Genomic DNA, 27,406 nt, shown 5'->3' on the forward strand with positions numbered 1-27,406 from the left:
TTTAAAAGACTAAGATGTCAACCTGGTAACGGACGTAAACTAAAAAAGCTTGAACTAAAAAGAGATATTAAAATGTAGCTGATCTTCAGTGTATAATGCACATTTGTAAACAGCAGCGTGACCCAACATAGTTATCATTTAAAGGGGCATGTATGTTGAGACTGTAAATAAACGGGAAAAAACGTAAACAAAGTTTATATCCACTCTAGCGAGTCCACTGCATGTTTATTGAATGACGTGTTGACCATTTGCTAGTCGTTTTGTAGACTACAACGCTGTTAACCAACACTTTATTTTATATATGCAAATTAATGCACAGACCTACAAAAATATTGAAGTAACCCTAATCTGTATCCTAATCCCTTTTCCAAATCAAGCTGTGTCCCTGTGAGCATATCTTAAAGGCAAACACAGCCTGTGTGTACCCACATATTGATTAAGCTGAAAGACATAGAAACTTTCTGACAAAGATAATACTTCTTTTTATGCGTCCGATGTCTTACAGAAAAGAACAACAATTTACAGAAAAGAGCCGAAAAGGATAATTTTGTTTATCGAATGGGACTAGCAAATTGCAATTTTTTTGTTTATTAAAGGGAAATTGCAAATCATTAAAGTCTATAAATGAAAAGATATGTTCCACAAAAGTTTCTTATTATTATTGAAACTTATTGCGACAGGATTACTTAAGGTTTATTACCCTTTCTGTAGCCATACTAGTTAAGATAATTTCAAACTGAAATAGTATCAAAACAGCAAAGATTATATATATTATAGAGATGGGCCAATTTAAACTTATACCAAAGGGAAACACCGTGCAATGCATGATTATTTATTGTTGCATTGCAGTTCATAGAAAAAGGAGATTTTTTTGCAAATAAAACCAAGATTTTTGTTGAAAATCTACAGACTTGAATACAGATATTTTTTTTTTTACCAAGAATTATTAACAAAATTTAAATTTCATGTTTATATAGATATAAGAAGATGTAGTACAAGTGCAAATGAGACAACCCTCCATCCAAGTCCCAATTTATAAAATTTAACCATTATAGGTCATAGTACGGTCATCAACACAGAGCCTTGGCTTTTACCAAACAGCAAAATACACTACAACCATTCAATTTTGAAAACCAACGGTCTAATCTATGTAAAAACGAAAAATGCTTATAAACCACATCAACAAACGACAACTACTGAACATCAGATTCCTGACTTATGACAAATAATTGCAGCGGGTACCAAACCTTCCCACTTATCTGAAACAATAGTGTCACATCACAACACAAAAAGACGTACTATAATTAATTGAAATGGCTTAACTTAATCAATAGACATAATAGATTTGATTATAAAATAGATGTGTATGTTCATTTCGGTTCTTTTCTGTTAATCATTGCTCTTTTCTGTAAATCATTGGACCACTTTTACTGTTTAATTTATCAGACATCGCTTTACAATCAAATTTTAACCAAATCAACTTGTATAATATTCTGCTTCTAGTAGAAGCATATTCAATATTATATTGCATGTATAGAAATACATATTTGTAGGACAGAAATAACCCCACAATATTTCTTTTTGTTAAAAGTGTTATTTTGTATGTGCATATATATATTATCAATTTCTCATCATAATAATGGCGTTTTAATTGGATTCAATAAATAAGAGTGAGACTTGACCAATTGGAGATAATTATCCAGCAACCAAAGTTAACCAGTTTGATTTGTACAACAAGAAGCTGTATTTTTATATAAAGAATTTTAGATACATAATATTTTTGAAAATATTGAAACAAAACAAAAAAAACAGGTGCATGATTTAAGATAATTGAATTCCATGTTCATGCATTTTCTTGTAAAGGACATGGAAGTATCTTCCTTTCAGTTCAAGTTATAAACAGGATTAGGAAAAAGATTCATAGTATGCACTAATGACTACATGTAACTTAGTTATACATGTAGAGTGCTGTAAATAGACACTATTGTGATGTTTTTATAATGCCAAAAATGCCACACGGTTATAATTGCAATAATTAAAAGTCGCATTTTTAAAAAGTTATAATATGAATTGAACAGGATTTTTCTCAACATGGCAAACTTAAAAAAATCACATTTTAGTCTAAAATGACAAAATCGCAATAATAAATGCATGCAATAATTTCTGAATTTATAGTACTTGAAATGTTACTTTCTTTTACAGATACAATAAGAAGAGATGGCAACGTTTGCTGATGCTTCAAGCCTCAGTGGCACCTTTGACAGATCTGAGAAATTAAGAACTCCTGCATTATTTAGCTGTGCAGCAAGAGTTAAAATTCCTCAGTTGGGAGCAGAGGATTCACAATTGAGCTTGCAGTTACCTCCCAAGAAACAAGCTCAGACTTCAATAGTGTTTCGTTCTTTTAGTCAGCCAGAACCTGTAGATAGAAGATATTTAAAGAAAATTAGTTCTGATTTACATTTTGGCGAGGATGTTGTTAAAGACAGATGTTTCCATATGTTACCATATGACGAGAAGTACTTGTTTGAGGCTTTGTCATTGGATGGTATTGTTGAACCTCCAGGAAAAGCTAAAATTCCACCCGGTAGACATGATTCACGAGGTACTGATAATAGACACATGCCATGTAACCTAACAAAATCTACAAAATCTCATTTAAAACCTCTCAAGAGAAAGATTATGGAGAAAGCCAAACAAATGCATGACGATGCTATCCAGAGAGCTGCCATTGATGAAGAGAAAAGAAAAGCTGAGGCTATTCCTGAAGAAGAGGAAGAGCTTGAGGTCAAACAGAGTTTCTTTATCACAGAACCTCAATTACAGCCTCCACAACCAAGTTCTGTTAGATATGTACCTCCTCCTACTCATTGGGAGCTACCAAAAAAGGAAGAGGCGCAACCAGACAAAAAAGAGGTCAAACTACAACCAAAACCTAAACCTTCTACAAAATCAGTGATATCTAGAGTGAGTAAAGGAAGACATGTAGTTCCAGAGGAAAAGAAAGAAGATGATTGGGATGCCTATGTCTTGTCAAAATTAAGTAAAAATATAGCCCAAAAACTTGTGCATGAAGGTATAGCTGATCCAGAAAGGAAAGAAAGGTTATCCAAATTGTTGGAAGCTCAGTATGGAAAGGCTGATCTAAATAACTTCTTCTTAGATGAAAATGACTTGCTGGATGTACATGAAGAATTGGAAAAAAAGGAGAGGGAAAAAGAAAAAGAAAGTAAACCTAAAAAGAAATGGAAGAAAAAAGAAGCTTCGTAAGTTTAATAAGCCACATGTAGCTTTCTTATTGCGAAGTGAAGGTAATATATACATAATGCAATCTTGATCACGATAAACTGATTTTGTGACTTACAATGTAATTATCTCAAAAGAAAACCAGTGATAAGTGCTAACCTGAACAAATTTCTAACAATAAAATAGCTTTTTTAATGTTTTGTATGATGAATTATTGTTAAGTTTTGACTTTTCTTCACATGTATAATGATTATGTTTTTTTTAGAGTACTACAACGTGTATACAACATGCAGGAAGTTGAAAGAGAGGCCAATGATCCCTATTCTGATGATAACAAAGCTCCATTTTACAGACAGCCCATAGGTCTTAGAAGAGTTATCAAAGAAAGGGAAAAAGAGGAAGCAGGTATGTTTTTTATCAAAGTTAAATCAAAAACTTGATTGTTTTGAAAAAAATGCATGGAAGAAATTATTGGTTCTTTACCATTTTGTTTACTGCCAGTCAGTTCAAATTCTGTATAATTATAAAAAGTGTGCTAGCATTTCAATATGCATACTAAAAGCTAAAATGAGATCACACTCACAGAAACAGCCAAGCCTATTCATAAGTGAAGGTCCACTACCATCTCTATCAGCCCTTTTAGTTTAAACATATTTATTTATAGTGGATTGGGAAACAAGTTTTGCAACTTATATTAATCCCTTTCCACTTTGCGGGTGCCAGTGCCTTTGATTCCTTTGTTCTATCATATGACATTGAACTAGTATAATAGGGATGTAAAATTATTTTAAAATCTGTTGACTTTTTTTTACATGTCATGCTTAAAACTTTAAGAGGGTTTGAGGTTTACACAATTTTACATTCAAATTTAAACTACTAGAACTTTATTTTTTAAGGCTGTTATGAACTTTACTGTTATTCAGAAGAAATGTTTGTAATCCACTGCTATTTGAAGTAGCCTATAGCTGTTTTCGGGGACTGAAAATGACTGCTACAGCTTTCATGCTGAGATTTTCATTTTATATACCTGGGTACCAGTATTAATGAGGTAGTGCAGAAATTAGCATTGTAGAATTTAATTATGGGAAAAAGTCTCAAAATCTCTCTATTGGCCTGTAGGTTAAATTCTTATAGGCCCCTGAATATTTTTTTAATGCATGTGTTGTTTGGCTTTTAGAAAATTTGTCAACATTGTGATTTTAATTTCATATAAAAAGTTATATTATCTTCATTCTTCATTTTTGGGGGAAATGATAGTAATATACTTTTCCTGACTATTGCCATTTTCATTTCTTTTCAATATTCTGCAGAAATGTGAAGTTAAAATATAATTTGACATTTAATTGTGCTTCATTTACAAATAGCTGCCAGGGGTAATTAATGTGTTCAAATGATCCCTGTTGTGAAAAATTGCCCTTATGTACAAAGCTTCTAGTCCTTTATATGTTTAACATTAAGGAATATAATTTGCGTTTTAATTATGAAGAGTCTAAATTGTTCATTTATTTGAACAAAAACTAATTTTCTCATTAACAAATGTGTGTTTGAGTGACATATCAAGTGAATCCATATTGTAGCACAATGATTGCTTTCACATACATTTAATGATATTTGTTTCAACACAGAATCACTTGGAATAGGTATGAATGTGTACCTATTATCCATTGTGTATGATTGTTTCCAGCATTTTTATTTTTTTATTTTTGTGCTTTTATCCCTTTATTTAAGATAAATATACGTTATAATACCTATACAAGCCAACTAAATTTGTTTTTTGTTTGCTGTTACAAAAATGACCTATTCTCAAGACATTTTGTTTGCTGTTACAAAAATGACCTATTCTCATGACATTATGAAAAAATAGAACAAGAACATTGCATTAAAAAATCCTTTCAATATTTATTCGAAAACATATAAGAATAATCATGCAACCTTTCAGAATTTGGAGTTGAGTTACAGCAAACTAAAAATATATTTCACCATAGCCCAAGACAGATGTGTTGCCAGAATATATATCTTTAGTTAGTTCAGGCTTATTTTTACCTCATGCTTTATCACTGAATAGATGAAAACAAAATGAATCTGTTTTGCTAGATAGTTAATTTCAAAACATTAACAAGGTATCCAAATCAATGAAATAAGTCAAATTTGTTAAAAGTTAAAAAAAAAATCAGTTTTAAGTGCACAGTTTCATATTATAGTCTAACACATAGGAAGTACAAATTAATATAAACCACCAATGAGACAGTAATACAACAACAAAAATCCCAAAGACTTATTGAGATCATCTTTTATTATGTAGTGTGTGTAGCAAATGTAGTTGTGTTCCTATGTATTTATATGTTTATTTAGTATTATGCATTCCCTGACTATAGATATGTTGTTTAATGATATATAACTGTAGTACAAAAGTAGGTGTCTGGTGACAACAATCTTATTTGGTAGTTTAGCGATTATTTGGTTTTAGAACATATCTCATTTATTGTAACATATTAAGGGTTTGAATTTATTTTCAAGTTTCCAGGAATGATTGCTTATTTTATATTATATTTAGTGTACAGGCAAGCTGGTGGTTAGTATATAGATTGGACTATATGTCAACTAATATACCATGTATTTGAGGGACTAGAAGGTTGTGAGGGACTATTCGTCTTTTCACATGCTCACACTATATTTCATCACTTTCTACGATAGATGGGCAAAGTCATGAACCATTTATCTCATCTCTATTGTATTCTATTATCTCCCCTTAATTTTCCATGAAAAAATCATCAGATGACTTCTTTTTTTTCAAGCTTTGAGTTTAAAGGATTACTGGGTAAACAATTTTTTTTCACATATTAGTAATTTTAATGAAACAGTGGTTAATCACAACTTTTTATGTATATAGACCGTTCAGATTTAGTTTATATTTCGGTTTTATGGCAGATTTTAAACCATTCTGGTTCATTGTTGCGTTAATTTGTATATTGAACTTTGCCTTATAGTCCTTCATTTACACTAGAGGGTAGCAGTGTTAACAAGTCATCTTTTAATCTAGAAAATGACGATGTGAATAAGATTTAGTAATACAATGTTCATGTAGAATTGAAAAATAATACCTAAAATAAATTAAACTGTTTTTGATTGAAAGGCGCATGATTATGCTTCTTAATAATGTTATAATTATTTGCAGGAACAATAACTCATTTATAAAGACTTGGTTTTGGTGAAGTTTTTAACCAATGGTGTTGTAGGTGTTTGAAAAATAACTTTTGAAGTTTTTAGAAACAAATTGGGTCAGATTTGAATTTATAAAGCTTAAAATAAGTAGCAGGATAATTATTTCATACAGATTATTTTCCAATAGTAAGCCATTACATTTCATTGCATTACATTAACGTCTTCTGTCAGAGTTTTGGGGTCTTGGTTATGGTTACATTTCTCTCACTAATTCATTTTATTTCATGGAGAAACCATTTAGTAATTAAATGCAAAGTTTTACATATATATATATATATATATATATATATTCATTATTTTTTTTTATACTTTACATATTATATACATTCACTTATTTGATTGAGTAAGTAATTATTTATAACATGCAGTCAAGATTCCAATGATTCTCATTTTGTACTTTTATGTTTAAGGTGTTATAAATAGAACAGCTGATATTGAAATCCCTGAATACAAAGCCTCACCACCTCCAACAATTAGGGACCATGTCAATCCTAAAGTGGGAGATAAACTGTATGAGTCAGACAACAGATTTATACAGGAATGGCTGACAGGTTAGTATACAATCAGGAGTTGTACAATATACAATGTATATACCAATCTAAACGTCAGAAGTCAATTATACAGGGGAAAAAATGGAATGCTAGTTTAAACATATTTATTTATAGTGGATTGGGAAACAAGTTATTACAACTTATATTAATCCCTTTCCACTTTGCAGTGGCGAGTGCTGCCTTGTAGCGGCATTAGCTTTCTCTTTTTCAGAATCTACAAGGTTGTCTTTTAAGTGCAAGAGATATTGTTCTCTCTTAACACGGTCCAGCCATTTATCATCCCCTTCCGAAAGACTATCATCCTTTCTCAAGACCATACTCGCAAATGGTGTTGCTGAAATATTCTCCACAGAACGGGGATTTAACTTAGAACCATTGTGATTCCAATGCGCTGACCACTACATTGCAGCTCTCCGTGGAAGGTTGGCTAACATCTTTCCATACAGTCATGATATAAATTATACCATCCTTTAATAATCTTAAAACATCTAGAAAAACAATCTGAGACTAAGACAACCCATAAGACAGCCTGAGGCAACAAAATATTCAAAATTAGAAAATTAGAAATTAGAACACAACACTCAAGTCACATACATATCTTGAATAGTCTTTCTTAATAAAGATGTGAACCCAAAATTTAGACATAAATTAAATCAGTGATATTAATGTAAAGAAATGTTCTAACAGTTTGGACTACTATAAGCAACTTTGAACATTTCAACAAGTATTCAAATATAAAGTCTAAAACAACACAGCAACCTAAAGTAAAAGTCTTTTTTTTAAATGCAAAAATAGCTATTGATTTATAAATGGAAGGTCTTTTATCTCTGTGTGTAATTCAAGAAATCTTTAAATGAGTTTTAGTAAGAATGAAAGCAAATGATGGAGTTTCCTCCTCTTAATTGTTCATTTCTAGTTAATTTCTACCAAATTCAATCAAAAAGGAAAAGAAAGCATTGAACTTGAGTTTTGGTATTTCATGTTTTCACCACTGACTGATTCTAAGCCAGATTAACACTTAAAGCATGACATATAATTAAACATATAACTAAAGATTATTTGCATGGTCTTTCATGAGGGGGGTAGGACCTTTATCAGCACTCCGGGATTGGGTGTTTTTAAGCTCGGGATTTCGGGATCGACCCTTTCTGGATTTAGGAATTCTTTATTTTCGATTCATGATGTCAGGATTTATTTTTTTTTAAATTCGGGACCTCAGGATTTCATGTTTTTAAGCCAGAGATTTTAGGATCAGGACCCTCCTACCCCCTCTTTCATGGGGGTAGGGTTAAAGTTTATTAGGTCCTAAATTAAGAATTGTCCAAGATTTTAGAATTTTTAAAAAATCAAAAAAATCAGTTCTATAGTTTATATGAATTATAAAATGCAATTTCAGGAAACTTTACAGAAAATTGATTTATTATAGGTGCTGAGCAGGTTTACTCCAAAGATAAAGAGAAAATAGTCATGTCATCAACAAGCCATTACAAAAAGTTCTACAAGACTGATCGGCCAAAACCTGCAGACGGGTGGTATCCAATGGAAGAAAAGGAGACATACAGAACCCAGTCTCCCTCACCTACACCTAGAATGAAGAGGGTAGAGAAAGGATTCAAACGTTGGAAAGCTTTACCAGAACCAACAGTCAGTACCCATTAATTTGATTTTGCTATAATGTTGTATTTATTTTTTAGATATAATTGTTTATAAATGAAGAAAACAGATCTAGAGTAAAAGAAATTAGAAATATTAGGAGAAACTAGGCATAGGCTTCTTTGCATAAAACAAATTGAATGAAAAACTATCATATGATATAAAATATAACATCAAAATTCTGTGTTTATTAAAGTCAAGCTGAGTCATTTACTCTATCTTTGGGCTGGTTGAAGTAATTGAACTGAGCCCCAAAAGATGCTGATATTGGCCAGCATCATGCAGGTGAAGTGGGTACCAGTCAGGGGTCAAAATTAGCGCTAGTCCGGTGGTCCGGGACTAGTAAAATTTGCGTCGGACCAGTAGATTTTGTCAGCTGGTGGTCCGGCGGACCAGTAGAAATTTGTCGATAAAAATCACTGATTGCATTGCAATCTCTGTTTGTTTACAAAACAATTTAGGCCCTACCTGTGAAATCAATTACACGGTACTGGGGGGTATTACAATTGATCAAGTTAATTAATATCTCGGGTGAGCGTCCTTCACAACAATATAAAATGTGGAAATTTTTGGAAGGAGTTAAACCGCCGGACAAAAAAATTAAGATAACTGAAAATCAAAAGGAAGATCGAAATAAAGTATACGAAAGTGACAAAAGGAAACGCAAATACCAAAAATCATGGGAAAAAGATCGTGAATGGTTGCATTATATGAGTAAATCGGAATTTAATGAACTGTATAATATGTGAAAAATTTGCTGTGACAGACCTAGATAGGAAATGTATTTTCGTAACTGGATCGTCAAATTTCAGATTGGATTCTGAAAATCATTGAGATTACCAAAGCCTTTATCAAAATCAGAATAAAGACTTTTCCTTTGTTACTGTCTAACTTATGTAAACGAAGGCATCAAAATAAAATTAAACATCTGTCATTTATATTAGTGTTTGTCAAATTAATGTCATTTTTGCAGGACCAGTAGATTTGGAGCCGGACCCGTAGAGTTTTCAGTCCACTGGTCCGGCTGGCAAGTACACAAAAAAGCTTAAATTCGACCCCTGGTACCAGTACTATTTTTGTGTTCTTAACTCCTGTTCAGTTTGCAATTAGAATTGGTACAGCTCATTTCAATGCAAATTATTTGGTTTACCCCCACCCCATAGCTTATATAGTTAAAGTTTTGTCATTCTTATTTTAACAATTGCATATTACTATCAAATAACATACAGACGAGACATGATGGTTATATCTCTGTGTCATCTGCATATTGTAAATGCAGAACACCCAATACTGTTTTACACAGTTATTAAAAGTATAAAAGTTAAAAACTATATGACAAATATTTTCACAGTCTATGCATTTTGACTATAAAGAGTAAATGCTTTTCTCAATAGGATGGAGAAGCCACATCTATGATACCACCTGGATTTGATCCAGAATTTCACAGGTCTCCTGATCCTTCCACTAGACGTCTGACTAAGCAGAATGCTTCCTTAGTACAAGTCAGTAAGTAGTCACGCGCCACCTGTTAATTTAAAGAACATTATTAGTTTCATATAGAACTTGTTGTTAGATAGTCATAGATAGTTTATTGTTATTACTATAAGAAATAAGTACTAATTAAGAAAAATTGAAAAAACAAAAAAAGTGCTTAAATTAAAAAAAATGGATGATGATAATGAGCTCTGTATATTATTAAATTCAAGACTTGATCATGATTCAAATGAGGTATTAACTTAAATCTCTATATAAAACTGAAACTGAGAACTTTTATGATCCATTAAAATATTTATGATAATCATTGCTTGTTTCTGTTGTATACATAATGCATTTGCAAAGAACATATAGCATTTAACATTTTTGCATTTCATAAGAATTTCCAGAAATTTCAGACTCTGACAATATCATGTACAAACCACCAGAAAGGAAAAAGTCTGGTAAAATATTGTTTTGCTGCCATTCTTGTGGATATATCTTACTGACACAGTTGCCACTTTGTTACTGTTTTATTGGCAACTTTTTAAGTTACTGTTAGAATGAGCTACTTTTGTGGCTGCTATTCAGTTATCTTGTCAGAATGAAATATCTTTTCACTCTACAGACGCTTTTCTATTTTACTGTTTATTTTTGTATTTTTGCATGACTGTTTATCTACAGAGCTTGTTGTTTGTTTGAATTGTAGCTTTCATCTTCTATCTGAGGAATGATGGCAAATTTTTTGATGGTTGTATTTACAATCATAAATGCAAACACATATATATCATGTATATACAATGTATCTGCTAGAATCTTAATCGTTCAGCTTCAAGAGAGATTTTTCAGAAATCTACACTAAAACGTATCAATACACAAAACATATAAATTTGTTCACCACATAAGCTCAAATAGATTATGAATTCAATAAGCTTTATTTCCTACTTAATTTAAGAAAAGACATATTAGAATGTTGACTTTTTCATGTTTTGATAGGAGAGATATTCTAAAACATTTGCCTCATATTGAAAACGCAGTATATTTTTGCCATTTGGTGAAGAAAAGCATGACACTTTCCTTTGATAATTTTTTACCACTTAATTAACCCATAGTTTAAGAGGTCTGTTATTTATAAAAACAAACTGTGATATCACAATAGAATCAATTGTTAATTGTCTGTGACAATCAGAAAATACTTGCAATAGATGTGAAATTAATAAGTTGTGCTAAGAAAATGATAGAATTTTCTGTTTAGGCATGCAATCGTAAACAATTGAATTACACTATATTAGTCCCCAAATTGACATTGGTATTAAACTGTGTTGAATTTTTCACAATACAAATATTCTCATTTGATGTATTTTTAGGCATGCAATTGTAAACTTTAATTGAATTAAACTATATAGTCCCAAAATTGACATTGGTATTTGGCTTTTTGAATTTGTCTGAATACAAATATTTTTATATGTTTATACTGGATGATATAATTTAAGTTGATGAATGGAGACAGAGGTATCACCTGAGTGGACAGTTATTGGACAGTACTCCGGACGACTTGATTCGAGACATGGGCGACATCCAGTCACATGTCAGACTGCAGGCTATAGCTACACTAAGTAAAGTAGCAGAATACAAGGCTGCAACAGAAGATCCCTTTAATCTGGCCTTTAAAGACATACCATTAGACAATCCTTACTCTCGGAACATTCCAGAGAAGTTGTATGTAGCATTAGAGTGTCTGCTGGAGGATTCTAATGATAGAGTTAGGTGTGCTGCAGCTATAACTCTGTATTCATTGAATAGGCCATGTGATAAGGTAATGAATGGATCATTTATTTGTTCAATTCTCAAACAATCATTGAGATTTTTAAGGTTTATACATCTATACATTGTACCTATACCATAACAGTAAATTTTCTGTGAAGAATAGTTAAATACGATATAAATAAATGTTAAGAAAAAGTCACATTTGAAGGCTCATTTAAGGCTGATAGAGGAAATAATATTAATAACTTGCATACAAATGTGTCAATAACAGACAAATTTAACACTATCTGCTAAAAGATTGGGAATGTAGGTCAACAATTTTATAGAATTTTGCATAAGTACATAGATTTTTAACATGTAAACTAGTCTACCAGGTATATGAAAAGAACACTTTATGAATTGGTAAATCAAAAGCCCCTTTCTTGGATAACCTGGTTGAGGAATTATCAAAACCATAAATTTGAAAGCCTGTAATGTATTAGCTCTGAAAGAGCTATATGTGTATAACAAGTGGGACCTTAACAGAGTAGTTCCAACCAACTCGGTCAACTTTGCATATTGCAGCTGGAATCTAAATATTTTTTTTATTTATCAATAGAAAATAATAAGGCTGAAAAATTAATGGAATAATGATACCGTTATATATTTCTATTATGTGTTCATTTTCAGGCCAAAGACATCATGTATGGAGCAATGAAAGGAGAATCTCGTATAGATAGATGGGCTGCAGCTCAGTGTCTGTCTCACTCTGGTGTATGTAACTCACTGATAGTAGGGGAGATAATCCACCAGCTACTGACCACAGAGGACACAATTAAACATGAGAGAGCTATTTCTCTGCTTGGAAAACTAAGTATTTTCTCTGTAAGTGTTAAAGTTTAATTTGAGAGGGTTATATAAATACTTTGAAAATTTAGTATACTGCGTGTTTATGTGATGGTCAACCTTTTAAAAAAATTATGTATGTTGTGTTAGTGATAGTTAATTTTTAGGGTAATTAATATCTGCTAGAAAACCTAGTATATTCTGTTATTGATTGATAACAGTGTGATACCACAGCAGCACATATGGGCTATGTCCCAGCAAAAAATATTTTGTCAAAATAACGTCATAAAAAGTTAGTCAAAAGACCAATCACATAGGTTGTTCAAACCAATATTATTTTTATGCCCCACCTACGATAGTAGAAGGGCATTATGTTTTCTGGTCTGTGCCTCCGTCCGTCCTTGCGTCCATTCGTTTCAGGTTAAAGTTTTTGGTCAAGGTAGTTTTTGATGAAGTTGAAGTCCAATCAACTTGAAACTTAGTACATATGTTCCCCATGATATGATCTTATTAATTTTAATGGCAAATTATAGTTTTGACTCCAATTTCATGGTCCACTGAGCATAGAAAATGATAGTGCGAAGTTCAGGTTAAAGTTTTTGGTCAAGGTAGTTTTTGATGAAGTTAAAGTTACATAAACTTGAAACTTAGTACCCATGTTCCCTATGATATGATCTTTCTAATTTTAATTCCAAATTAAGTTTTGACCCCAATTTCACGGTCCACTGAACATAGAAAATGATATAGCGAGTTGGGCATCCATGTACTATGGACACATTCTTGTTCACATATATAAATATGAGAATATTTTGCATAAACATGAAATACAAAAATAGATATAATTCCTTGTTAATAAAAAAATGTGTTATCCTTGAATTGAAATATTTGTCATTTTAGATTCTAAGTTAAAATTAGAATGAATATATACAATGCTAAGATCATCACCTATAGCTTTTGCTATAGAAATGAAAAGTAAATACCATGAATTTATTTGAGAACAAAACTTGATACAGCAATGTGAATTCAAGTAAAATTCACTTACTGGGATCTTATTCAGCAAGAGTATGTAAACATTTTTAACCGGATTTTTGTGACAAAAATGTCGGTTATTGATTTGGGGATGTACGGCGGTCGGGCGGGCGGGCGGGCGGGCGGCAATCAAATATTGTCCGTGCATTAACTCATGAACCGTTCAACCAAAGCTTTTAAAATTTTAATATGACAACTAAATGAAGGTCAAGTTCAATAATGGCGATTTTGACTTTTACCGTTCAGGAGTTATGGTTCTTGAAAGATTGGAAAAATGAAGTTTCCAGTCATGTCCGTGCATTTACGCATGGACTGTTCTACCAAAGCTTCCTAAATTTTAATATGTTGTTACTGATGACAAAATGGAGGTCAAGTTCAATAATGACGATTTTGACTTTTACCGTTCAGGAGTTATGGTTCTTGAAAGATTGAAAAATGGAGTTTCCAGTCGTGTCCGTGCATTTACGCATGAACTGTTCTACCAAAGCTTCCCAAATTTTATTATGTTGTTACTGATGACAAAATAGAGGTCAAATTTAATAAAGACGATTTTGACCTTTACCGTTCAGGAGTTATGGTTCTTGAAAGATTGAAAAATGGTGTTTCCAGTCGTGTCGGTGCATTTTCTCATGAACCATTCAACCAAAGCTTTTGAAATTTTTATATGTTGTTACTGATGGCAAAATAGAGGTCAAGTTCAATAATGACGATTTTGACTTTTACCGTTCAGGAGTTATGGTTCTTGAAAGATTGTAAAATGGCGTTTCCATTCACGTTGTTGCATTTACTCATGAACCATTCAATCTAAGCTTTTCAAATTTTAATATGTTGATACTGATGACAAAATGGAGGTCAAATTTGATATTGAAGATTTTCACTTTCACCATTCATCAGTAATGGTTCTTGTGATATTTCCAGGACACAAATAAATATTAATAAATCCAGTTTGCTGTCGTTGTGACAGCCTCTTGTGTAAAAGCTATATCTCAGTCAGATAGATATTCTGCAACATAGTGTGTCACAACAATATTATATCAATCATTTCAATAAAAACATTGTTTTAAGCCATTCATATCATCTTTGTGAGTATAGGAATGAAGGGAATTACACAATTCTCTAACTTTAACATATTGATTGTGCATTCTACTTTCAGCCATTGGTACATGGAATGACAGCTGAATTATTAAACAGTTCAAGCTGGAGACACAAAGTGATAGCCTGCAAAATATTACCAACATTGCATGGTACAATTAATAAGGTATAAAGCTTTAGAAGTACTTTGTTTTTTTTTATTTTATTCTAAGGAATTAACAGATAATTTATGATAATTTATTCTCTGTTTTTATAAGAGGTTGTATTGCCAAAACTTTTATTGTTAATATTGTCTGTTGTCTGTTGTGGGATTTTGTCTTGTTCTATATTGGCTAATGGATTATTGACATTATTATAAATTCCTAGTAATGCATCTGCACTTGTTATTATTTGAGTTTTCAATCAGGACACATTTATTTATCAATTTGATAACAATCAACCCCTGTATGTAATTCAAAACAATTAAATTAAAAAAATACCTGTAAGATAAACTCTTGTTTCATCAGGAATTTCTGATTAGACAAAGGAAAAAATACCATTAAGAAATAATGACTTTGGCCATTGGCAAGTTCTATGAATTGAATTGGGACAGATACATTGACACATATGTTAAATTTTATTATTTAAAGCGTGAGGCATGCCGAACTTTTTAAATAATTAAAATTTAACTGTTGAGTGTGGAGAAATATTGTAATACACAAGTTACAATGTTGAAAGCTGTTTCTCTAATGATCTTTATCCTTCCTTTTCAAAGATTTAAGGAAAGTTGTGTACTTTTGTTTTGACATCATCAGGCATGGTCGCCTTTTTTCATGACGTCACAATTCAGAAGAAAACAAGAAAATTCAACGTTACAATTTAATTTCAACCAATCATTTGCCAAGAACAGATTTTTCACTAGTGAGGAGAAATATTTTTCTCACACCGGTCAGGAAATGTGAAAATAGCACAAACAATTAGAGAAATTCCCTTTTTAAACAATTTTCATATCATAACAACACTTGCTGAATGTTATAACCAGTTTCGATAGCTTGTTTATATGTATTTAATTTTGTAGGACATTACAAGTAAATTATCTGATTTAATGTGGAATGATTGGCACACTGATGTAAGGAAGAGTGCGGCTCAGTGTCTCGGTAAAACTAGTCATGGAAAGGAGGTTCATGACGACCTGAAGGAAAGACTCACTATAGATAATGAAGAAATTAGACTGGAGGCTGTCAACAAGATTGGACAGTTAGGTAGTAATAGGTTTTAAATGAAGGATAGACATCAAATGTGTCCGGGGAAATCTTCAGACTGATAAATATTTGCACACTGTGGAATTATTTTTATTCGTTGGATACCAATTCTTGTTGATTTCTTTGGTATAGGTTAACCACAAAATAAAACCTTCAACGAAGAACAAATTTTCAATTGACATTTGTGTTCATTTTGACAAAACCATGAAAATGCAATTTTCCCTCAATTCATGAAAATTGATATCCATCAAAATATATGAATCCACAGTAATTCCTTTAAATTATAGTCCTTTATAACTTGACTTTAAATCCATGCATGATATAAAAAAAAAAAAAACCTATATGACCAGACACATGGCATTTGCTCATTAAAGTAATTACAGAAAAAGAGAAATATTTAAGTTAAAGTTGTTTTTTTAAACATCTGTTATAAGATACACTGTACAAATGATTTATAAATTGACAATGGGAGCTTTTTTAATGTTGTAGATCAAATCCGTTTGTTGTATTTCCATTTTACTAATACTATATATTTTCTATGTTGTAGGTATAATGACAGCTAAGTTGTTACCGACTTTCCTGAAGTGTTTTGAGGATGACTATATATCTATTAGATCAGAAGTCTGTATAACATGTGGTAATATTGAACTTAGAGATGAAGTAGTGTTAGAGAAATTGATCCTTCTAGCGACCTTTGATCCCATCTGGAAGGTGAAAGCATTGGCATTCCAGGGTATGTACAACATATGATATTACACAGTTGATATATTTTAACATATTCTGTATCTTTAGAAATTAGAGTGATATTTTCAATGATAAGAAAAATTATATGTTATGGCATGAGCATTGTTACATAATGAAGATTCCCTCTATTACTGTAAACCAACTTATTTTGGCAAGCGATTTATATTCATGATTTTCATGAGAAGAAAAATAGGATGGAATGGACTAATCGCAAGATAAAGTATCCGTCAGAATAAGTTGGTTTACGGTAACTGCATACATTGAATATTTCAGTATTTTGAACTACTTAACACAAACTGTCTCTAAAAATAAACTTTATTTGTTAGATTAGTTTAAACAATATTTTATTCAAATAAATTGAATTGGATTGGGCAACAGTCATAGTCCATGTAAGCCCTCTCCACTTTAATTGTTGCAGCCTAAATACAAACAAATCAATTAAGCTTGCCAATTATTTTGATCCTCTTAATGTTATAATTTAATGAAAACAAAATGTATGTCTAGTATAATTTATGGTTATCCCTTTTTACTGCATTGCTTTGAACTCAAATTCAGAGGATATCATGTTTATTGAAAATTGTCTTGCAGCAGGCGATAGAAAAAATCAACAAATCTATATATGCTCCTTCACATTAGTCTATGGATTGTAAACATCAACAGGCTTTATGCATTAAGTAATTGTATAGATCTATTGTATACACAGTCAATTTATAGGTGGACTTTACAAAAACACACTGGCAGTATAAGTAGTTATTGGTAATCCCACAGTTCACAAGAATTCATGAAATCTTTGCTATTGCAGATATTCACTCTTCAATAGCAAATTTTCAATATGATCCTCACTTTGAAAGTACCAGACTGATCAAACAATAGGGTACATGTTACTGAAGGTTTCAATCCTATAATGAATCTGCTATGTAGGAGGTTTATAACTAGATAAAGTGTTGTTTGATGACCAATACTGAAGGTTTCAATCCTATAATGAATCTGCTATGTAGGAGGTTTATATCTAGATAAAGTGTTGTTTGATGACCAATACTGAAGGTTTCAATCCTATAATGAATCTGCTATGTAGGAGGTTTATATCTAGATAAAGTGTTGTTTGATGACCAATACTGAAGGTTTCAATCCTATAATGAATCTGCTATGTAGGAGGTTTATATCTAGATAAAGTGTTGTTTGATGACCAATACTGAAGGTTTCAATCCTATAATGAATCTGCTATGTAGGAGGTTTATATCTAGATAAAGTGTTGTTTGATGACCGATAAATCACCATACAAGTGTTTTCCAAGTCTTTCCATGTAGAAATTCCTCACCTTATGTTTTCTATATTGCATTATATTTCCTAACTCGAATATAAAACTCAAGTCAGTGTTTCCAAATTATTACTTACCAACTAATGAATTTTTGCAGCATATGTACTAACTCTCAGGGCAATATTTCTCTTTTATCCCCCACTTACAGGCCTTTCTGTTTTTATACGCCCGTCGTCTTTTAGACGGGACGTATTATGGTATACTGTTGTCCGTCCGTCCGTCCGTCGTCCACACTTCAGACAATAACTCAAAAACACTTTCACCAATTTCCATGAAACTTAAGTGAATTGTTTATATCTATTGACGTAAGCTCCCTTTCGTTTTTTTTTAATTTCAGATTTTAAGTTTTGGATTTATGGGGCTTTATTCATAAAAAAAGTGGGATTTTCAACACTTCGGACAATAACTCAAAAAGGCTTTCACCAATGTCCATGAAACTTTGGTGAATTGTTTATATCTATTGATGTAAGCTCCCTTTCAATTTTTATAAATTTCAGATTTTAAGTTTTGGATTTATGGGGCTTTATTCATAAAAAAAGGGGGATTTTCAACACTTTGGACAATAACTCAAAAAGGCTTTCACCAATGTCCATGAAACTTTGGTGAATTGTTTATATCTATTGATGTAAGCTCCCTTTCAATTTTTATAAATTTCAGATTTTAAGTTTTGGATTTATTGGGCTTTATTCATAAAAAAAGGGGGATTTTCAACACTTCGGACAATAACTCAAAAAGGCTTTCACCAATGTCCATGAAACTTTGGTGAATTGTTTATATCTATTGATGTAAGCTCCCTTTCAATTTTTATAAATTTCAGATTTTACATTTCCGTGTTATGAATTTTTATGCTTAAAAAAGGGGGGATTTTCCAATTTTGGGACAATAACTAACACTTTCACAAAATTTTATGCAACTTTGATAAATTGTTTATATCTATTGACATAAGCTCCCTTTCCATTTTTATGAATTTTAGATTTTACGTTTTTTTAAGTAATGAATTTTTATACTTAAAAAAGGGGGATTTTATGAAACTTTGGTGAATATATTAATGTAACATCCCTTTTGATTTGTATATATATTTCTAGTTGATCATATAAATTCATTTAAAGCATAAAAGACAAGTTAAAAGAGCAACGGACGTATCATGCGCTAAAGCGCAGCCCTTTATTCTGTTTGTCCGTCTGTCCCACTTCAGGTTAACGTTTTTAGTTGAGGTAGTTTTTGATGAAGTTGAAGTGCAATCAACCTGAAACCTTGTACACATGTTCCCTATGATATGATCTTTCTAATTTTAATGCCAAATTAGAGTTTTTACTCCACTTTTACAATCCATTGAACATAGAAATTGATAGTGCGAGTGGAACATCCTTGTACTATGGACACATTCTTGTTCATGTATATAATGCTTTGATATTTTTCTTTGTAGCCTTAGGCAATATTGGAGTCATATCAGAAGAAATTACCGAATGTTTATTATGGGCTGTCAGATATGAAGAGAAGGAAGCTGTCCGGGCTGAGGCATGTCATACTATTGCTGTATTAGAATTACAAACAGAAGAGGTTGCAGAAGTTCTTCAAGAAAGATTTTTAGTGGAATCAAGTCCAATAGTCAGAGAGTGAGTCATTCAGAATAATCATTAAAACAAAGATACTATTTATATGTAAAATAGTACCATTTGGTGTATGTAGGCAACATTTTTAACATTGATAATAATTGGGCATTTTTTAGCTGATACACTGAAAGAAATAAGAATGACTCATTTAACAAAATATAATTGCAAATTGTTTATAGAAAGAAATTACTAAAAATTAAACAAGTTAAAGTACAACCACTAAGTATTTGAGGTTAAATTACTGCAAATTTGAAAAATACTAAACAAAAAAGGCTAAGAGATAGGAAACGGCAGTGTAATACTGCATCTTGAAAGGGTTTTGTCAAGTAATATAGTGAAGAGAGTAAAATGAAGATAGGAAGATGAATATAAGTACAATATATATAGACTGTGAATTTACTTTTATGGACCTTAAATGTGGAATTGGTTTTACTGTGAGTTATCTGTTAAGAACCATTAGTGTGGTATTTGGTTTACAGGTTGTACCAATTTATAGTAACTAAATAAAAGTTTATATTTACAGTGAAATAGCGGCTACATTGAAGATGTTTGGTATTAGTGCTACTGAGGATATGGACATGGTTACACAAATAAAAAGTGAAGTCCGTAAACTATGTACACGTAACAATATTGCTAATCAAATTGTCTTAAATGAAAAAGATCAACAAAAAGAGGAAAATCTGGCTCGTATGATATATGAATCTGAGAAAGAAGTCAAGGTACACCATTACAGAATTCTCTATTGCTTCTTTCTGCACTTAACATTGTAGATAACTAATATTAACATTTTCCAAAATATGCATCAACCCTCACAGGTAAAATTGTTTAGTATTTCTCTATTTGAATATCATGCAATCTTTAGCAATTGATACGTTGAGCCAAAGTAATACAATCTTTTCTTGTCATGGTTTTGAATAGCCTCTATTTCCTCATATTCAAACCTATAATAATTTCAAAAGAAAACACCATACTATTCAACCTCTTAACATCATATTTACTAATCTTACATATTTGCATATTGATGAATTGTACTTCTTTACCTGTTTACTAATTGTAAACCTTTTTCACAAATATTACAATCTTACATCTTCAGATATGTATACTAAAAGTTCATTTTAAATATGCATATCCAGGTGTGTTGATAAGTCGTTATCCTAAGGCTATTTTTTTGTTATTTTTTCTGTAGACTTAGCTTTCATTTTTTATTACCATGCATTGTCAAACTTGGTAACTCGTAATTGTTTCTAAGTAACTCAATGTACGATGCTGTCCCATATTGAACCTTCTGACCTTTTTTTGTATAAAATTAAATTTCAATGGCGTCAAAATCATGTGATGTCAATTCGTTCTACCCAATCAAATTGCTCTACTGTCAATTAGGGGATTTTTCAGTCTACGGCAATTACATTATTTCTTTGTGGGATATTGCTTTAAAATAGTTTGCAATAATTTTGAGTTTTATTCAACAGGAAACCTCATTTTTTGCCATCCCTTACGACATCAATGAAATTTTGTATGAATATTTACCTACAGTCATGATGGTCAGAATATCGATCTTTTCATAATGAATAAAAAAAAAATTCTATGAAAAATAAATGTAAATTGTTTTTTATTAACCTTCTCTATATTCCTGTACAAAATTATGGCACGGACATCGTTTTTTCATATAGTTTTCCTTTCATTTTGGTTGGGCTTTTTTCGCGGGAAAATCGCAAAAGACGTAAGGAGCGTGTCATTTTAAAATTCCTAAAAATACGATTTGCTTGACCTGTGTTGCCTGCCACAAGACTGGTGACGCTGAATGGAATGTACACAAAGCAATGGAGGCCGGAAGTGGGATATTGTGAAGTTCTAGAATGTTTTTAGATATTCGGAAGTCAGGATTGAAACAGGCATTAGAAAATTGGCATTTTTTTAGCAATAATTGAGAACAACAATGAAAACTTACCTTTAGAAATGTTTTTTTATTCAAAAATGCACAAAAAACGTATTCTGCACTGTTTTTCTACGCCAGAAGTAGCATAGTGACGTCAATGCGTAGTTTCCCCGTGTGTTAAGTTCAAACACAAATACCTAACGAACTGACAAGATGAACGATTTTAGACTACGGTAGGATATACTAATTGTGTATCTAAGCATATCTATACTATTTTTTTTACAAATTTGCATATAAAACAATTTTATAAATTTGCATGTATACTAATTGTACATTTTTGCACATATATGCTAGTTGCACTTCTTTGCACAAATGATAATCATACTTTGTACATGCAGACTAATTTTACACCTTTGTATAATCACTGTACTAATATGTAGTAGTTTTTAGTTCACCTGGCCCGAAGGGCTTTTCCCATCACTTGGCGTCCGGCATCCGTCGTCCTGCGTCCGTCGTCCGGCTTTAACTTTTACAAAAATCTTCTCCTCTGAAACTACTGGGCCAAATTTACCCAAACTTGGCCACAATCATCATTGGGGTATTTAGTTTAAAAAATGTGTCCGGTGACCTGGTCAACCAACCAAGATGGCCGTCATGGCTAAAAATAGAATATAGGGGTAAAATGCAGTTTTTGTCTTATAACTCAAAAACCAAAGCATTTAGAGCAAATCTAACTCGGGGGTGAAATTGTTCATCAGGTCAAGATCTATCTGCCCTGAAATTTTCAGATGAATCGGACAACCCGTTGTTGGGTTGCTGCCCCTGAATTGGTAATTTTATGGAAATTTTACTGTTTTTGTTTATTATCTTGAATATTATTATAGATAGAGATAAACTGTAAACAGCAATAATGTTCAGCAAAGTAAGATCTTCAAATAAGTAAACATGACTGAAATGGTCAGTTGACCCCTTTAGGAGTTATTGCCCTTTATAGTCAATTTTAACCGTTGAGTAAATCTTAGTAATCTTTTACAAAAATCTTCTCCTCTGAAACTACTTGGCCAAATTAATCCAAGCTTGGCCACAATCATCATTGGGGTGTCTAGTTTAAAAAATGTGTCTGGTGACCTGGTCAACCAACCAAGATGGCCGCCATGGCTAAAAATAGAACATAGGGGTAAAATGCAGTTTTTGGCTTATAACTCAAAAACCAAAGCATTTAGAGCAAATCTAACTGAGGTAAAATTGTTTATCAGGTCAATTTCTATCTGCCCTGAAATTTTCAGATGAATTGGACAACCCATTGTTGGGTTGCTGCCCCTGAATTGGTAATTTTAAGGAAATTTTGCTGTTTTTGGTTATTATCTTGAATATTATTATAGATAGAGATAAACTGTGAACAGGAATAATGTTCAGCAAAGTAAGATTTACAAATAAGTCATGTTACCGAAATGGTCAGTTGACTCCTTTAGGAGTTATTGCCCTTTATAGTCAATTTTTAACCATTTTTTCGTAAATCTTAGTTATCTTTTACAAAAATCTTCTCCTCTGAAACTACTGGGCCAAATTAATCCAAACTTGGCCACAATCATCTTTGGGGTATCTAGTTTAAAAAATGTGTCCGACGACCCAGCCATCAAATGAAGATGGCCGCCACGGCTAAAAAAAGAAGATAGGGGTAAAATGCAGTTTTTGGCTTATAACTCAAAAACCAAAGCATTTAGAGCAAATCTGACGTGTGGTAAAATTGTTCATCAGGTGAAGATCTATCTGCCCTATTTTCAGATGAATCGGACAACCCATTGTTGGGTTGCTGCCCCTGAATCAGTAATTTAAAGGAAATTTTACTGTTTTTGTTTATTATCTTGAATATTATTATAGATAGAGATAAACTGTAAACAGCAATAATGTTCAGCAAAGTAAGATTTACAAATAAGTCAAACATGATCGAAATGGTCAATTGACCCCCTAAGGAGTTTTTGTCCTTTATAGTCAATTTTTAACAATTTTCATAAAATTTGTAAATTTTTATTAACATTTTCCACTGAAACTACTGGGCCAAGTTCATTATAGATAGAGATAATTGTAAGCAGCAAAACTGTTTAGTAAAGTAACATGTACAAATTAAACACATCACCATCACCAAAACACAATTTTGTCATGAATCCATCTGCTTCCTTTGTTTAATATTCACAAAGACCAAGGTGAGTGACACAGGCTCTTTAGAGCCTCTAGTTTGTATATACTATAATCCCACTTCTTTGCATATATCATAATCATACTATTTTACACAATATATATATATATATATATATACTACTCTAACATCTTTTTATATACACTAATCAAAATTCTTTGCACACATACTAACTGTTGCTTTCTTTTTTTTAACACAGCACTTTTTCCGTAAAAAGCACCCATATAATCATGCTAAGCTTAGAAATGCAGGACAAAAAAGAAAAGCTTGTCACTTCGCTATTAGCTATCATCATTTTCATATAACTTTATATTACACAATGTAAGTATAATTTGTAATTCATGTATAATTTAATTTTCATATATTAAAAAGAAAATAAGTCTTCTAAAAATATGTGTGTTTTCAATCAAACAGCTGATTGACTTAATCCTTAACATTTTCTCAGTGATGAAATTGAGTTATCTTTCTTGGACCAAAAAGTCTTGTAAGAACATTTTTCCATGGCACAAAACTTGACAAGAAGATCAAAGCATTCATGATTTAATAACATACTGTATGAATTTTAAGTGATCAATGCCTATTTATGAACATATTGTTATATAATTTTTCAGAATAATGATGTATCTACTGAATCCTTGAAAAGGCATTTGTAATATGACTATTTAACCAGAAATAAAATGTATAAAAACAATCTATCAATCAACCAACCAACTTCACAAGTTCACTTGTATATTTTTTGGGTCTAATACATGGCATAATCTATTATGTGATGTGTCATTTAGAATACTTTTCAACAGTCCTACAGTCATATATTAAGGGCTGATATAACATATGATAACTAATTTACCAAGTTATTCCCCTTGAACCTTTATCATATTTATGCAGCCACTTTTTATCTCTACATAACTCACTTTTTTTTAGTGAAGTTTACAATTTTCTTCAAAGCTTCAAGAACATAACCGTAAATATGATCTGCTCTATCTCTAACTTATTTCCACTCAAATTGATTTATTGTACATTTTTGTATTTCTATTTCATATTTTTCAACAAATTGATATCCATTCATGTATAGTTAGGTGTCAGACTACCAATTCACCCACTCCAATTTATAACATATATTAAAAAAAAGTATATTTTGAGCCTAAATAATTTGTCCATGAGTTAGAATTAAAATTTTAAGATTAACACACTATTATATATACTTAAAATATACAGAAAACTAGGAATTGTTTTATAAGCAGTATGTTGCCTTCCAAACGTTGGTGTTTTGCTACAAGACTTCAAACGTGGTTTGGAAATCATTTAATAGATACTTTTAAAAAGTTAACATAAGAAGCATTGATAGTTGGATTTAGTTTACTGACCTTAACCATCAGTTCATCATGATTATAAAGAAATTTCAAAATTATATTAAATATGCATTTGAATCAACCTTGTGAAATATTTTAACAGGAAAATGAAAAAGAGAAAGAACCCATCATGCAGAGAATCAGATCAATGTCTCAGGCCAGTAGTCGACCAGAAACACCGGCTCCCAAGATTGTCATTGAAACAGAAACTCCAGCCTCACCTGTACCCAGCAGAGAGGGAGCAGTATTTACACCTACTGCTGAGGAGGAGCTAGATACAATATTATCCAGGGAGGAGTCTACTGCCACACCAGATACAGTAACCACTACACCCGGCCTCAAATCACGCACGGAGAATGAGGAAGATGAAGATGAATCTAAATCGAGGTTGGAGAAGATTTCTGAACGAGCTGACAGTGGTAGTCAGTTATCACAGTCTCTTACTGAAGAGGAAGTCAAGCCAGTCAGTAGACCAGGGAGCAAGGTCAAGTTCTTAGAGGTCGAAGAAAAACCATTGACTGCACCATCTAAATCCAGTGGCATGGGTTTGGGTTCTGAAATCAGGGCTTTTAGTAGAGATGCTATAAAAGAACGTGAAAAAATCAATCGAGAGGCAAGGAACACATTTGCAGCATTTGATGAGAGGTATGCAGATTTAACTGGTGATTTGTTACTAGTAGACAATGCATACTTAGGGAAGCTACCCAGTGAAGAAAAAATAACTTCTGTATCCATTATAAATGAACCAACACCTACATATGAACTAAAAGCTACAGAAGGCCAGGCTGATGAAGTATTCCCTGTAGATGATGATTGATCAATAACAATATATAGTCTATATGTAAGCTTTTACAAGAAAACCAAGTGTTTGTTCAATGCTCAATTAAGTAACAAAGAAATGAAACCAGATTATACTTTTTGTATTTTGTGTGTAAATGTTAACTGGAATATATATTGTTATCTTATTTGATTTAACTAAAAAGAAAAATCTTAAACTCTTTATTTTGGTAATTTTCATTTGACTATTATTGTGATATGAATGCATTTAAGAAAGTATAAGAGTTTTACATTTTATTACTAAATATCTAGCAGCAAATTTTTGTAAGCACAAGCTAATAGATAGAGTCTTGGATTTAAGACTTTGGCCTTTTTCTGTAAGTTAAGTTTTTTCAATTATTGTTTTTATCAAAACAAACAAAACCTTAAACCTGCATTTATTTAGCAATAGTTTACATAGGAATGTGTTGTTCAAGAGGGTTAGTGTCATATAAACCAATATTGAAAGTTTTCAGTTAATACTCTTTTTGTTTAATAGTTCTGAAAACTACTTAATTGAAAAGCATCGTTTCATATTATTTCTTGAGACTAATGTTTAAAATGAGTGCCAACTTCTTCTCTGATAAACAACTGTCCTTATGAGAAAAAATGTAGCATTGATGAATACCTCATACCTGTTAAAAAATATAAAATCATTCATCTCAAAGAGGGGAGAAATATTTGTAAAAAGCTATTTCTCATCTTTAGAATTGATTTAGAGCAGTACAAATATACAGTATACGTATCTTTCTCACTTTTTCTGAGATCATATTTTAGTTGCTTAATTGTTGACAGAACACTGGAAACTGGAAACTATTAACTCATACTTTAATACAGTACTCTAAACGAATTTGTACTTAAATTTATTGTTTTCATGAATGAATATAATATGTTGATTGTATATTTTTAAATAGATAGTCAGTCACAAATGTAATGAAATTTGTAAAAAAACGAATGTATTTTTTTTCTCCCACAATGCATTACTACTAGTACATTTTGCCATTGAAAAAAGCCAGAAGAATATATATATTTGAAGACCATCTCAAATTGTGGACTTGTAAGTGTGTCTGACTTAGTCTGTCAGCAGTATACAACCAATTTCAATGTGTTTTTGTAAAGTTAATAACCAGATTTACTGTAAATTCCTATTAAGAAACACTGTTTTATATTGTTTGATCTGAAGTGTATTTAATTTTTTAATGAAATCCTAACCAAATGGTAAATATTTTAATTTTGTATTCTCTGTGATATTTTGCATCTGTGATATTGTAAATCTCATTTGAGTCATTAAATGAAGATTAAATATATTAATTGAGATAGTTTTTATTTCTTTGAGTATTTGGTTTATTTTTTTTCAGTAATACAACTAAAAGGTAAATAACATTGTGATTAGA

The 27,406-nt window shown here is 31.5% G+C and overlaps 1 protein-coding gene across 5 annotated transcripts; it reads left to right on the top strand.

Annotated features, from left to right (window-relative positions):
• On the top strand, nucleotides 1-27,327 carry LOC143071493 (uncharacterized). 5 transcript variants are annotated; one of them, XM_076245822.1, is made up of 16 exons: nucleotides 1-150; nucleotides 2,203-3,266; nucleotides 3,512-3,651; nucleotides 4,611-4,619; nucleotides 6,879-7,019; nucleotides 8,446-8,663; nucleotides 10,067-10,178; nucleotides 10,547-10,609; nucleotides 11,639-11,961; nucleotides 12,582-12,776; nucleotides 14,920-15,024; nucleotides 15,916-16,099; nucleotides 16,647-16,832; nucleotides 19,588-19,777; nucleotides 20,298-20,493; nucleotides 25,300-27,327. In XM_076245822.1, the coding sequence occupies exons 2-16, from the start codon at nucleotides 2,218-2,220 to the stop codon at nucleotides 26,011-26,013; spliced, it is 3,825 nt and encodes a 1,274-aa protein (XP_076101937.1). In that variant the 5' UTR covers nucleotides 1-150; nucleotides 2,203-2,217; the 3' UTR covers nucleotides 26,014-27,327. The 5 variants fall into 5 exon arrangements, with proteins under 5 accessions (XP_076101937.1, XP_076101936.1, XP_076101940.1 ...); XM_076245821.1 differs by lacking the exon at nucleotides 4,611-4,619 and adding an exon at nucleotides 4,872-4,886; XM_076245825.1 differs by lacking the exons at nucleotides 4,611-4,619; nucleotides 10,547-10,609 and adding an exon at nucleotides 5,801-5,818.
• The last annotated feature ends 79 nt before the right edge of the window (nucleotides 27,328-27,406 follow it).

This window comes from Mytilus galloprovincialis, chromosome 4 (assembly GCF_965363235.1).
Source record: "Mytilus galloprovincialis chromosome 4, xbMytGall1.hap1.1, whole genome shotgun sequence".
NCBI classification, from domain to species: Eukaryota; Metazoa; Mollusca; class Bivalvia; order Mytilida; family Mytilidae; genus Mytilus; species Mytilus galloprovincialis.

Excerpts from the sequence above, each read along its gene's own strand:
- LOC143071493 (XM_076245821.1), top strand. The coding sequence starts at position 2,218 with ATGGCAACGTTTGCTGATGCTTCAAGCCTCAGTGGCACCTTTGACAGA. Across the intron at positions 8,664-10,066 it reads AAGCTTTACCAGAACCAACA|GATGGAGAAGCCACATCTAT; the intron begins GTCAGTACCCAT and ends TTTTCTCAATAG. Across the intron at positions 10,610-11,638 it reads ACCAGAAAGGAAAAAGTCTG|TTGATGAATGGAGACAGAGG; the intron begins GTAAAATATTGT and ends ATATAATTTAAG.